At 46.0% G+C, this 14,139-nt stretch overlaps 1 protein-coding gene across 2 annotated transcripts in view; it reads left to right on the top strand.

Annotated features, from left to right (window-relative positions):
- Nucleotides 1-732: 732 nt before the first annotated feature.
- Nucleotides 733-14,139, top strand: part of LOC130532699 (nuclear factor of activated T-cells, cytoplasmic 1-like) — a 45,405-nt gene continuing 31,998 nt past the window's right edge. Inside the window, exons 1-5 of one of the 2 annotated variants that reach the window (XM_057045503.1) lie at nucleotides 733-993; nucleotides 1,205-1,360; nucleotides 3,536-4,616; nucleotides 5,551-5,710; nucleotides 12,982-13,184. In XM_057045503.1, coding sequence (XP_056901483.1) covers nucleotides 1,267-1,360; nucleotides 3,536-4,616; nucleotides 5,551-5,710; nucleotides 12,982-13,184 — 1,538 coding nt within the window. In that variant the 5' untranslated portion in view covers nucleotides 733-993; nucleotides 1,205-1,266. Of the gene's footprint in view, nucleotides 1,361-3,535; nucleotides 4,617-5,550; nucleotides 5,711-12,981; nucleotides 13,185-14,139 lie in introns of both variants that reach the window. The other variant, XM_057045502.1, reaches the window with a different exon arrangement.

Consider the following 14,139-nt stretch of genomic DNA (forward strand, 5'->3'; position numbering starts at 1 on the left):
CTCACCATACCGCAGCAGCTAATGTCGCCTGGCTGCTTTTTTCTCCCCTTCTTCTTCTATGACAACAAAGTTGTATAACAGCAGCTATTACTTTGATAAATGGTAACACGAGTGCACTTCAGGAAATAAGGAAATAGGGTGAAAAGTGGACTTAAATATTTTCCTTTGTCTGCACAAGGTCTTGTGCTGCAGCCTCGACTTGACAGACTGCGGAGGGAAGCGGAGATGTGCAGAGAAGTGCTGCTGGTGTTTAAGGGTTGTTATTAAAGGTCAGGCTGGGAAACGTATTCCCCATCGTACAGGAGGAAAAGAGATTTGGAAAGGAGATTTTTGACAACGGCAGGTTTTGACTTAAAGAGCGGCCATACGGAGGATCGCGTCTCAATGTAGCACCATTAGGCCCAGCAGATCGAAGAATGTAGGAAATGACTTCATTCTCCAGAGAGAGAGGGCAGACAGCATAAGTGATCCCAACTGTCATTGGCAGCTGCTGTTCAGTCTTACAGACTAAACTTTTAATTTTGCTACAGAAAAGTTGCAAAAATAAATGACTTTTCCAGTCTCCGTTGGGCCACACTGCCAAAAAAAATAGCGGGGGGAGGAATTAGTAATCCTCAAAATTAATCAGTTCAGTAGTAAGTTTTATAATCATTTTACTGGCAACTGCTAAGTTAGAGAGCAGGATATGCAACTAAACAAACCTTTGTCTGGTTCTATTTGAGAAAAGACAAGGAAAAAAGAAAACGTCCCTCCTTCTTTTTAACAACTATCAACACGCGCGCACGTGTGTGTGTGCGCGCACAGAAGCCGATCCCCCCGCCCTCGCTGGGATCCCAGAGTGTAAAACATCATCAGGCAGCCCGGGAGCTTTGCCTTATCCTTGAATGGGCGGCGCGCTTACGGGAGGACGGAGGGTGTTTTCCAGCTTTAAAAGCACCGGAGCTGGCCCCTCTGACAAACCTCGCTGCGTCATCGCTGTGGGGAGACTCTTCGGTGAGCTGCACGGAGACAAACACAAAAGTGTCGCTACCTGCGCCTCCAGGGTCCGCACAGCCGCACGCTTCGCTCGGTCACGCCAGTGCGCACAAGCCGCGCCAAGTTGCACACTCCGCTTCGAACTTGTGCCTTTTCGAACGATGTCCTTATTGGAAGACATTTGAATTCAGTTCTTTTTTTTTTCTTTGCTTTTTTTTTTAAACTGTAGAATAGCCGGCGTTCCGTAGTTGAGTCTGTAAAGAGCGAGGGGAGCTGCGCACCGCTTGTTGAATGCAGGATACCTTCAGCGTCAACTCCACGTTCAGCTTCGGTAAGGAGTGGGGACTCCAGGCTCTCACCGCCAATATGAAGTCTGCAGAGGAAGGTAAACACGCTGCTACTGCAAGTTTGATCGGAGCTTCAACCTAATCCTGATATCTGCCAACTGGTTTTAAACCTGCATGCGGTTGTGTTATATTGGAGTAAAAACGGATGTAATCTGATTAATGAAACAGTACTTAAAGTCTGCTAATCAAGCTGAAATAACATTAGGACGTGACAGCTGCTTTTTTTTCCCTTGACTTTGTCAGTTAGCCTCAGTGCCAGATGCTATTCCACGGGAACAAAATTCACACTCACTGGAGTCCACCCTTTTCCATCCGCACCATTAGGTGTCTCCAGCTGTCTTTGCAGGTGTTTCTCATCAGGAGGATAGATTGAGGTTACACTGTGGCTGCCACCAGCACCCATCCTCCTCCCCATGCCCTCTGTCAATGCTGTGTCATTAAAATAAATGCTTTTCTCCCCCAGTGAGGTCTGATTCAGTGCTGGGTTGGAAACGTTTCCTGAAATTCTGGAGCTTCTGCTCAGACGCTCGGCCCAATGATTCGCGTCTGGTTTACTATTACCATGCCAGAGTTGTTATTGTTGTATTATTTCATTTCTGTAAGTTCGGTTCTCCTAGGATTAAGTTTAAGTTGATTTAGAGCATCAGAGGTCCACGGCAGTCTGTTAATTCTTCCAGCGCTGATGTCACCGGCTTTTTGTGGATTTTGGAAATCTCATTTTGTCTTTGAGGTTTCAGATATTCGGGTGCGGGTTGTATCATTACTGCTTTCAGTCCCCCACTCTTTGGTTTTATTATTGGTCGCAGATGTTTCTCTGCGCACGTTTGTGTATATTAGAAAAAGGGAGTGTGTTTGTTAATGTACGCTGGGTAGCCTCACCACACAGCTACAACGCTAACGGCTTTATGATCGCATGTACATAAACACACAGATGCAGAGACATAAACACGGGCTTGGCTGACGTGTTGCCGTGGCATAGGACCAGCCCTGTGCAAAGTACGCTCTAAAAGTTTTCGGGATGCAGATGAGTCAGCTTGTGTGACCACCTACCGCCTCCTTGAGGTCTCGTCAGTTAGAGAACGTTGCCCCCGAATAAACCCGTCTGTTGTTCAGCCACGTTGGCTTGGCCCGCCGCTTGTGTGATGATGTCATAATTAATGCTACACACAACAAAGGGACAGGCTTGAATTTCTTTGATTTGTTGGTCCCCCGAGTTCAGCAGACACGATGCAGAGGCTCCCAAGAATATCAAAGCCAGAGCTGTGGTGTGTTTGAGCGGGTGTTAGCAGACTCAGTCAGTAAATGCCACTGAATAAAAGGCACGCCGATGAAGAGAGCAACTGCTGCATGTAAAGTCAGTTGGGCTTGACGTATAGAGGTGTGCCACTCTGGGTGGAGCAGATGGGAGATTATTTTCTCCACCGAAGGTAAACTGCAGGAGAAAGGCACTTTTCTTTACAGAGATTTTTTTTTTCTTTCTTCAGTGATCAGCAGCATCTTCTCTGTCGTGTGAACCGTGTTTACCGTCGAGCGACAAAGTGCTGCTGTGCAGTGGGATTAATCAGGCGAGGATTCAACTAGACAGTGCGTCCCTCTCTGGAGAGATGCTCGGGGTCGGGTGTTTAGTATTCTGTTAACAGCAAAAATGACAACTATAATAAGGTCAATATCTTCAACGTTGCATTAGGAGGACTGGCATGTGTTTGAAACATTTTTTTTAACATTGTAGCCAGTCGCTGGCAATATATACTGTATATATACTGTGTATATATATAAAAGACAATCCCCCGACTTTACAGTAGGTCCTCCTACCTCTCTGAGCACTTAGTTGGTTTGGGGCATCTGTGTGTAACACTGCAGCAAACTCTGTCTGGCTTAATCACAAGCTCAGAGCGATGCGAGAGTGCTGTCAGTTCTCCACTGGGGAGGGCCTAATTCACTCAGTGAGTGATGCAGTCAATCAAATAAAGGATCCATCAGCAGTGCTGAAGGAATTCCTATGGAGCACGCATGACAGCAGGGAGGGCCAAACAGAGCTCGAGATGAGCTCCTCAAACAAACAGAGTGGCTGTGCAGCTCATCCCTGCCGCGCCATCCACACACATCCTGCCTTTGAAATGACCGCCTCGCCTCGTTAAATGTGCAGGAATGTGTGTCGTGCTTTAAGATGTCGTATGGAATGTTAATCATCATTTTAAAATATCTCTTTTCAGATGCATACAGCTATACACCAAACGTCAGCTTGTCCCTCCCCCTGGGTATGGGCAACCCCTGTCTGTCTACCCAGTACCACACCTTACAGACCAGCCCAGTCATCTCAGTTTCCTCCTGCCACCAGACGGGCTACGGTCTGCAGAACGAAAACCTTGCTGCATCTGGCTATTACCTGCCTCACACTCTCAGACCCAATGGGGCCCCGGCGCTGGAAAGCCCTCGCATAGAGATCACTGCCTACAGCCAGTACCCTGAAGATGAGGTGGAGGAGAGCAGCAGCGAGGACCAAATCATCAAACGGGGCGTCAACTCCATCGTGACGCTGACGCTGCCCAATGCTGATGGCTACCGCGACCCCAGCTGCCTCAGCCCCGCCAGCAGCATCTCTTCACGGAGCTGTAACTCTGAGGCCTCCTCCTATGAGTCCAGCTTCTATAACTATGACAACTCCCCACAGAACTCCCCCTGGCAGTCTCCCTGCGTTTCCCCCAAGACATCCTCTCTCCTGTCTTGTCCACTTTCCACCGGCCCGACCACTTCCCCTCACCATTCGCCATCCACCTCCCCTCAGATCGGCGCTGTGGCCGAGGAAGGCTGGCCTGCGCAGCCTCGTGGCTCCAGGCCTAACTCTCCTTCTTGCAGTGGGGGCAGCTTGGGCGCCATGGGGAAGCGAAAACACAGCTTCGAAGGCACCGCCTACCATCAAACATCATGCTCACCCATCCAGTCACCCATCCCATCCCCGCATGGCTCCCCCAGGGTCAGCATCACAGATGAGAGCTGGCTCAGCAGCACCAACCAGTACACCAACTCTGCCATCGTGGCTGCCATCAATGCCCTGACGACAGACGGGGTGGTCGACATGGGGGAAGGAATTCCAATCAAGACACGGAAGACCATGCTGGACCACTCGCCTTCCATGAGCCTAAAGGTAGAGCCGGGTGGCGAATGCCCTGATGGCGACCTCTGCCAAGATGACTACCCCTCACGACTGGCCCTCAAGAAAGAAAATTACTGTGGAGGTTTCCTTGATGTACCGCAACACCCATACTCCTGGTCCAAGCCCAAGCCTTACCTCAGGTTGGTGTGACTGCTTCAACATGTCAAGTGGAAAACCAGAGCGGTAGTTCTCAGCTAGACTTCTTTTGATAACATCAGTTTTTTTTTTCCTACTATTGACTTTTAGACTAGTCGGTGTTGTTCAGTGTAAATTTCTTTTACTTTAAAGGGTATAGCATAAGGCAGAAATACAGAAGTTGCACTTACCTTTTGCTTTGAAGAGCAAACCATTTCATGACTCACATTTCACACAATAGCAGCCCATCGCATACACGAGCGAGCATGTAGACACAATTATTTGCTTAGGCGTGACACTTTACTGTAACACTTAAAAAATGACGGTGATTTTCGACTTTTGAATAAAGTCAGTCGATTCTTCAGTGCATTTTTATCCAGTAACACACTTTCCTGTCAAATTGAGTGTTTGATTAAGATAGGGAGCAACAGGAAGTAAAGGTGACAGGCCTGTCTGAAGGGGAAGCCGTCTGAGTTAATCAGCTGCCTTGGTGCACGGCTCTGTCGCGCCATCAGCCCATCTCAGGCTGTGTAGCTAGCCTGATGTCATGCACTGACTGGGCAGATAAAGCCCCGTGTAGGGAAATCAGTTCGTTTTGGGTCAACAAACAGCCTACAAGTTCCAACAAGATGCCAGAGATTGGTTTTCAGTAGAGCCACCCTTCAGGTCAGTGTTTTGCATTTGCCAGGTTTCCGGTTCAGAGAAATATTGTCTTGCACATGTTTGTTTGGTTTAGCTATCTCCACAGAGTTCACGTGGGAAGCTCTTAGTTTCTATCTGACAACAGTGTCATTAAGAAATGTCAGCCGTAGCTCTGTGGAAGAGAAGCCTTTTTTAATACCACATATTCATTTTACATTAGGATGGATTTACAGGTATGAATGTAAGTATTTTCATTAATTACCACCAATTTGATGGGACGTATTTTGTGTCTTTCAGCCCGTCTCTGCCGGCTCTTGACTGGCAGCTCCCCTCCTGCTCCGGCCCGTACAATCTCCAGATCGAGGTGCAGCCAAAGTCTCACCACAGGGCCCACTACGAGACTGAAGGCAGCCGAGGGGCGGTAAAGGCTCTGTCTGGAGGCCACCCTGTAGTGCAGGTATGTCACACGCAAAAACAGAGCTTTTACAGTCATTCTAGACAGTTTTTTTTTTCTTTTTTTTACACAAGCCACGGTGATCTTTGTGTGTTTAACTTGTGTAATAATTTTCTGTCATTACAGCATAAATGGTAACACACAGACAGAAGCAGTATATTTCTAACGGCACCTTTTTCCTGTCTAGCAGCAACACGGACATTTTGACTCTGAAAACATGTAGTCACTGAGTAAATTCGGAGCAGACATAACATTTATTTACTTGGTCTAGACTGTTGTTTTATGTCACCATCTTTATTACTTAATTTGAAAATTCAGTTGAACCGGCCATTCCATTGTCATTACAATATACACTCTTCAACCACTCTTTTTTTCTCCCACCCCATCACCCCCAAGTGTAGCAACAGTGGAGAATATACAGCCCAGAGTTTATGTTTGTGTTCCCTCAGAGTCAATCTGCCACTTCAAAAGCTCGGCTCAACCAGCAGCAGTGCACACTGACTTAATTAGTATAGATCTGAACTCATAGTCTCTCGCTATTGTGCTTGGCGAACACTTTAAGAGCAGACGTCAGTCTGACCAGCAGTTCGGCACAGAGCTCCTTTTTCTGCCTCCCCAACAGAGCAGACATCGCGGTTTACTTAAGGTGGGGATCCCGTGGCGCGCCTGTCAGCCTGCTTCGTGGTTAACACAACTGCATTTCTCCTAATGATTGGGTGTTCACTAATGATTTATTTATTGTTTCATCACAGCCTTTAATTAATGAGACAAAAACATGATCCATGAGGACACTACAAACACTGACTGGCGCAGTTTGAAACCGGTGGTCCTTTTCTTGTTTCACACGTAGCGTCAAACACTGTTAGCACCACAGCTGTTTGGTAAATAGATGTTGTCAGCACATCCTGGTCCGTTCACTGTTGGACGCACTTGGCAGCTGTCGGACAATGCGGTGTTATAAACAGGCCTGTCAGCCTTCAGCTTTTCTCTGTAAATACAGGTAATTATTCTCCTTCTTTACAAACCTTTGAATATCAACATGTGGGTGAATCAACATGTTACGTTCGCCCCCTCCCCCATAAGGCTAACCAGACTACACCAGCAGCTACAGCTGCTAGGTGAGACTGGTTTTGATTTAGTATTTCACCACTTTCTGACTCACTTGGGGGTTAAAATCCATGAGTAAGCACTGGGGCTGTCTTTCATATACTGTTTTCTCAACATTTTTATTAATGACTTCAGCTGTTTCTTTCATGTTCCACAGACGTGACTTGATCAACAACTATGTCAGGATGTGTGTAAGTCTTCCTGGGCATGTTGAGTAATTATCAGTAAGGAGTAGTGATGGAGAAAATTCAATGACAATGGGCTTAACCTCACATCTCTTCCCAAAGTCAAAAATATAGAAACAGAATAGAAATGTGCCTCAGAAGTTGTGCAATCAACTGGGATGTCTTTAGGGTATCATTACTGCTGAAAGAACTGCAAGAATGATAGCTGACAGAAAGGCAAATGTAAGTATTGGGCAATCATGTGTGAAGGCTGAAGGACAGACACCTTAAACAAATGATTGCCTATATTTGTATAAGTTTTGAGTGCAAACTCTCTCAACAATAGGTCTTGATTGTTGTTGTAATGTTTTGCTATAATGTTGGAAGACAGCTCGTGGTGTAGTCCCCTGTGCCCTGTGGTAATAACTGGTAGGCACTGGATGGGTGAGGTGCAGTCAAGGAGAATGAGTCAATAATCACAGAGACAGGGAATAGGAAGAAGCTAAGGAAGTGTGTGTGTGTGTGTGTGTGTGTGTGTGTGTGAGAAGGGGCACAACGAGTCACCAGGCAGCTGGGGCCTGGCTGCCCCTAGAGATCTTCTGCATCCTGCTGATTAGAGCCTGGGGTGGCCCTGAGGTTTGGCTGAGCATTGCATCGGTGTGTGTGGTGGTGGGGGGGATTGGCGTAGTGGAAGGCAGTCAGAATCCCAGCACCCATTATATTCCACTTGCGACACACTGGTTCCCCTCTTCCCCCCCCTGAGACCCGAGGATGTCACTCCTTCTGAACTGCTCATCCTTCAACCATCTCCCAAAACTCAGCCGTCTCGACTCTCAGCCATCCAAGGCGCTTCTGTTGTTTTAGCTCATGGCTGATTGGACACGCGCGCCATGAGTGATGGTGACATGTGTGTCGGAAAGCAACACGGCATGAAAAACAGCGAGATGAAAAACATGAAGTGATACACTGTTTCCACATGTTTATCACATCCTCCAGGGAGTCGAAAGATTGTCAATCCAAGATGCTCATTTAATTTTTACATATTCAATAAAAACAGTCTTTATTTTGCCAAAGGTGCTGGAGGTTATAATAATGTACAGAAAGGACAATATAATTTGAAGCTGTAGCTGATGGAGAAACCTTGTGATGGATAAGTGGGTAAAGCATATCTCTCAAAATTATGGTTTAACTGAACCCATTAATCCTGGACTTTAGCTCTCGTTGATTCTGGACTCAATTCCTATCTTTAACTTTCCCCTTCTTGATGGCCTAACCTCTACTCTCTGGGTCTCTACAGTGACATTTTTCATTTTATTTACTGACCGTTGTGCCATTAACACTAAATATGTTCACATCTCTCACTGCAACTATGCAAGAGTCTAACAGGATGTTGAGGATGAAAAAATACCTCCTACATTACCTTCATTTAGATAAGGACTTATTCATTCACTGATATTGTGTCTGACAGTCCCCCCTGTCATGCCTGAACAACACCGGTGGAGTATTAAACCGATTAAACCAAGAGCACCGCAGCCTCCTTTGTGGCCAGTTTGTATATAATGACTGGGCTCTAGATCTTTCCACCTCATGCATACACACCCTGTTGCACTCAGCCTTTTATCAGGCCCAGTGCAGCAACAGGCATGGTATAATTTGGACAGGATGTGGTCATCGTCATTACCATGAGCGTGACTTAATATACATCTCGGTTCGTTTGCAAGAGTGTAGTGCCCAGCAGCACTTAAAACCCAATTCACAACATTTTTCCACCAATATGACCTTCTGCAGCCATGTGCTCGGTGTTTTGCATGTGTGGTTTCACCTTGGTATCCTTTGCTCACTAGCTACGCGATGGCTCAATAGAAGTCCCTAATCCACGGCGGCCTGTACTGTAGTAGCTAATTGCTCATTAAATCTGCTGCCACCTCCCTGTTTGATATTTAAATGGTTTGTTGCGCCCAGTAGTGCTGTTAGAGTTTAGCCCGAGCTGGTTTTTGTTCCCTGAAGGAGTGTTTACACCTCTCCTAAATCATGGTTCTTCATCTGTCGGGCTTCTCTTGCGCCATTATAGGGCTACCACTAATTAGTAGTTAAAAGCAAGTGGAAAAAAATGGACATCGTTTTTACTGGTTTGAAGTGATAACCAGACAACCCACAGATTTATGAGGTACGACACTGGCGGGTAGCCTTGCTTATGGTGGGCTCAGTTCTCTTCCGTGCATCATCAACCTCAAATTCTCTGTAGTTTTTGGATAATATTACTTATGGCAGGCAGTCCTGGTAACAAAGTCATTCTTTTTATATGGAATTTTGGACCCTTACTGGTCTAGACATGGGCTTGTGCTTGAAACTATGCCCTCAATGACATAACACTGAAGTGCTCAGTTCAGCAAAAAAAAAAAACTTTAAGGGATAAAACTGCTCGGTGGCTTATAAAAGGAGCAGCATTTGGAGTCACGAGAGAGCAGCATATTAAAGGATTGCATATGTTGCCTTTTGCATTCAGTTTCAGACACTGCAGATAGTATCATGTCAAGAGGGTGCTGGAGCACAGTCTGGAAGGCCAGACAACTTGGAGAAGAGTACATTTAATTGGGTACAGCAGCAGAGGCTGGTTGTGGGACTGTCAGAGAAACAGTGGAGCTTGATAACTTTTGAAAAAAAGTGGAAACCTAGAACCCCCATGCTGCTTCTGCTCATTCTCTCCCTCTCCATTCCTCAACTCCCGGCACCACGTGGGCCTTTCAGAGTCCAGGCAATGATGAAATCAGTGTGGAGGGACAGGAGGCAGTCCACTCCAGGCCTGCAGAGTGTATTCACACTCAATTTCAAACTGGGCCAGCCACATCTAATTTACCAGGTAGTCATTATTAAACGTTGCAGTTCGAATCCTGTCCTTGAACCACTGAGACCAGATGCAGGCATAACTGAAAATGTCAGTATTAGTAATAAAAAAGAGGGGGGTGGTGGATAAAAAAAAGGTGCCTTTAAGAGATCGATAATTAAATTAAAGAAATCCTAACTTTTACACAGTGACGCAGTGAATGGAAATTAAGAAACCAACAAAGAAATTGGGGGCGTATCCAAACTCTTTTCTGCTGATGGATTAGGAAATGTCTGAAGGGGTTCTGGGATGAATGGTGGAAAATAGATGGGGATGCTCCCTCATCTCCCCCATTTTACATTTCTCCACATCACCACTACTGACCCAGACATTGCAGCTGCGAACAATTACAAAATTAATGCATCAGCTGCCACGCCACAATGTTATGATTGAGCCTCGGCTATCAGAAATGGGCTCGTGCTACAGTGGCTTGTGGTGAGAGGTGTAAATGAATCCAGCTGACACAGTAGCAGATGCTGGCACCTGACGAAGCTGCCAATCAAGCTGCAATCCGGACTGATTTAGGATAATCTCTGAATAAATACACAGTATGCACATGCCACATAGGCGGCAGTTACAGTGGCGAAAGATCATCTGGTCAGAATGAGCCGTTCGCGGGTTCAGCCCTGCAGACTGAATTAGACAGAAGTAGAATGGTGACCACAGGTGTGTATAAAACCTCTTTCGTCAGCCCACACTCACAGTTTACGATGCATCTCGAATTTTTACCTCATCTTCTCCCTCCTTTGGGAATAAAAGGAAGAAGCAAGTTTCACCTCATGGCGAACGTCTGACTAAGAAGCAGGGGTGAAGGTCAGGGAGCACATATGGTAAAGGAATTGGGGATGGTCGCCCACGGGGGAGCAGACCGCCTTCTTTGCTTCTTGGAGGACCAACGTCACTAAGACAACTAGCTGACCTCATTAATCACTTCCTCTTCTCCATGAGGTCACTACAGATTTGAGACTAGTCGCTACTTTCATTGTGAGCTACCACAACATGAGTGAAGGGATAAAGACCTCCCCCTCCTGCTTCTATAGGGGGCCTCTTGACAGCTACGTAGTGGCTGAGGTAATGGTTGGAGGTCGCAGACTGACACAAAGAAACCTACTAAGGCAAAACAGCTTTGTAGTGAGACTGCCAGTGTTTTATTAAATCATAACATGGACGTCATGCAATTTAACGCTCCCATATGTCAGATTTGTATCTAGAGCTTCACTGTGGCATAGTCACAAGTCAATACACAAGTAACTGGTAGCATGTGTGGCTATGGATAATTACCTCTGGTGACACCATAAGTAAAATATAACGAGCAGAGCAGGTCTGCTGGTGAGATCACTGCATAGATGAAGTGGGCCCTCGGGATGCCAAAACTTCAAGAAGCTCCTGACCTCAGGCTAACTCACTGATCACTTGCATGTGTGACGAGCTCGCAGGTTAAAACCGCTGCCATACAGACAATATGGGACGGTGGAGCTGAATGACAGCCAGGTATTGCATTGTTTGTTCTCCCTTGATAACAAAAGTGAAGTTTAGACAATTCGGAGACACATGGAAAACCACTTTACTCCACTGGCTACACGTATGCTATTTCAGTTCTCACTAATTACTGAAAAGACAAACACACACAGCATACGCGTTGTCACGAACCCATCGATCTGTCATTAAGTGTAATCCGAAGGCAGTTTCCTTTTCAAGGCTATTATCGAATCAGACGACTTCTGATTCAGCACCCAGACAAATTTGTTCTCAAGACTTCAGGAGTCAGCACTAATCTCCACAGGCTTCCAGTGACGTAGCCCTCGAGTCCTTCAGCATATATCCCCTGCCTCACCATTTCTGGCCACCCTCAGAAGGGTATTTAGAAAGCCATTCATCAGATTATGTCATAGGTAACATATGGTCTGCATTTCGCTATATGACTCAGTCTAGATAAACAACGGGGGTCTTTTATTCCAGTACCACTGTTTTCCTGAAACTCAGTCTGAAGTGATGCACTGGTATGCGCCGGTCCGCACAAAGTGTAATTGACCAATTTGTGGTTGAATCTAGAGTAAGTTACCGTATACCTCACAGTAAATGCCACTGTGGTCAAGTAGCCACTGTTGTGGATCTCCAGAGGTCCACCCAGTAAGAGGTTTGTCTTATTCGTTTGCGCCACAAGGTTTATTCATTTCCAACAGCTTCAAGAACTGGAGAGATATTAACCACCCATTTGAATGCAGCATTCATAAACAGTTCGGTTACAAAGAGCAGCATTAATCTGGGAGGTCTGGAGCGGTTGATTCAACTGACAGACATTTTGGTCAGGATTCACTGATGCAGAGTATCAATTGTGTTTTGCCACAGGTTGGAATTGGCGCCCCAGCCCCCGAGTTTGGTGATTCCACATCATTATGCCTTCAACTGAATCGGGAATAATGTTACTTCAGTAAAATAATATGTTGATGGCAAATGTTAATTGGCTGCCAAAGTTTATTTGAAATTTCACTGACCCCAAAGTCAACAGTAACTTTGAAACTATGCGCAGTTGAGGAAGTTTTCTCCCCTCACTCTTTTTTTTTGAGATTTGATCTTTTTATTACTTGAGCACTTGGAGCTAATGGAGGTCTTCTAGAGGAAGTGGTAGTTGTTTGAAGTGGTGGTTCTGATAGAGGAGTCTCTTTCATCACAGTGGGACACGGGCCCTCTGTTTTAATGGAAATCATAATGCATGTTCATAACTGCCCAAAGGCAAAGGGGGGCGTATCCAGCCGGCATTCCAAGCTGCATGCATTTGGGTGCAAAGTTTGCACAATGTTTGGAAGCACTGCTGCACACAGATTAATTGTGCTCTTAGGAGTATTGCTACTAAGGGGATGCTAATACAGTCGTCTAGATGCTGCGAAGCCAATTATTTGTACAGGTTTTAAACTAAACTGCCAAGAAAACTGTTTTGGGAGCTCCCTGCCTCAACTAGCAGGGGTTTCCACAGCTTATCTACCACATTAAAGCTACGATTAACACCCTGTTTGTCCGTCAGTGATTGATGTGCATTTCCTAAATAAGGGGTTGCCTGAAATGTAGGGTTTTAAAACATAATGTTGCCTCTCACCTGGGTCCCTTTGTTCTCCCGCCAGCTTTATGGCTACATGGAAAGCGAGCCGCTTACCCTGCAGCTGTTCATTGGGACCGCAGACGACCGCCTCCTGAGACCCCATGCCTTCTACCAGGTCCACCGCATCACGGGCAAAACCGTATCCACCGCCAGCCATGAAGTCATGCAATCCAACACCAAAATCCTGGAGATCCCTCTGCTGCCCGAAAACAACATGAGAGCCATGTAAGTGTTTCACACCTGCAAAGTAACCTATTCATCTCTGTCTGCATGTTTTTTCCCCAGGATGCCCTCCACACCTCCAGTATGATCACCCTTGACACACTTATTATTAGTGAAATACTCACCTGTGACAGCTTCAGAAGTGATTTACTGGAATTTTGAACATTTGCATTTGAAGACTGAATGCGGGGGCTGACCTCTGACCTCCCCTCATTTTATCTGCATAGCAAATACACACAACTGGAGCTTACCTGTGAGCATTAGAGTGGGATCGCTGCTCACAGATCGGGCCATAAAAACGATCACTCCGATTAATCATAGAGGGAGGGCGATAAATGCAGCAATACATTATTGATAAGCCAAGTATTAGTGAAATTAATGACAGCGGCCCCACTAAAGCGGAGATGATGGATGGCTTTTAACAACACGAAACAACAGCTTAGTAATTTACTGTTTAAATCAATCACTCCGACCTGTAGCGGATGGGATCCAATGCTAATTACTATGCTTGCCGATTAATCAAAATATTACTTACTCTACCTGTCCTTCTCTCCATCTCTCTATCCTTCATCCAACCCTCCACCAAACTAAGGTGGAAAATACATTGCATATTACACAAGGAGGCTAAAATTCCAGCCAGCTGAATTTGTCTGAAGAGTGAGGTGGCTGTTGGTGTAAACGTGTTTCAGACATGCTACATACTTCTTGGGAAGTGCGGTTTGAACAAATGGAGTACTTTCCGAAATATAATTTGGGGTTACCTTTATAACGCAAAAGTATCTGTTTGCCAGGCTGAGCTAAGTAAGCCCTCTTCCTGCCTCCAGTTCTGCAGAAATTCAGGGGGCCTGTGTTGTGCAGCCTGTCCAGGCTATAGCTCCTGGACTGGGCCTCTGTTCAGACTAGGCTGGGGTTGTTGGATTGAGGCCCAGAACTGTGTGTTATGGGTAAAATCACTGTG

The sequence above is a fragment of the Takifugu flavidus genome, chromosome 10, assembly GCF_003711565.1.
Source record: "Takifugu flavidus isolate HTHZ2018 chromosome 10, ASM371156v2, whole genome shotgun sequence".
Classification (NCBI taxonomy): Eukaryota; Metazoa; Chordata; class Actinopteri; order Tetraodontiformes; family Tetraodontidae; genus Takifugu; species Takifugu flavidus.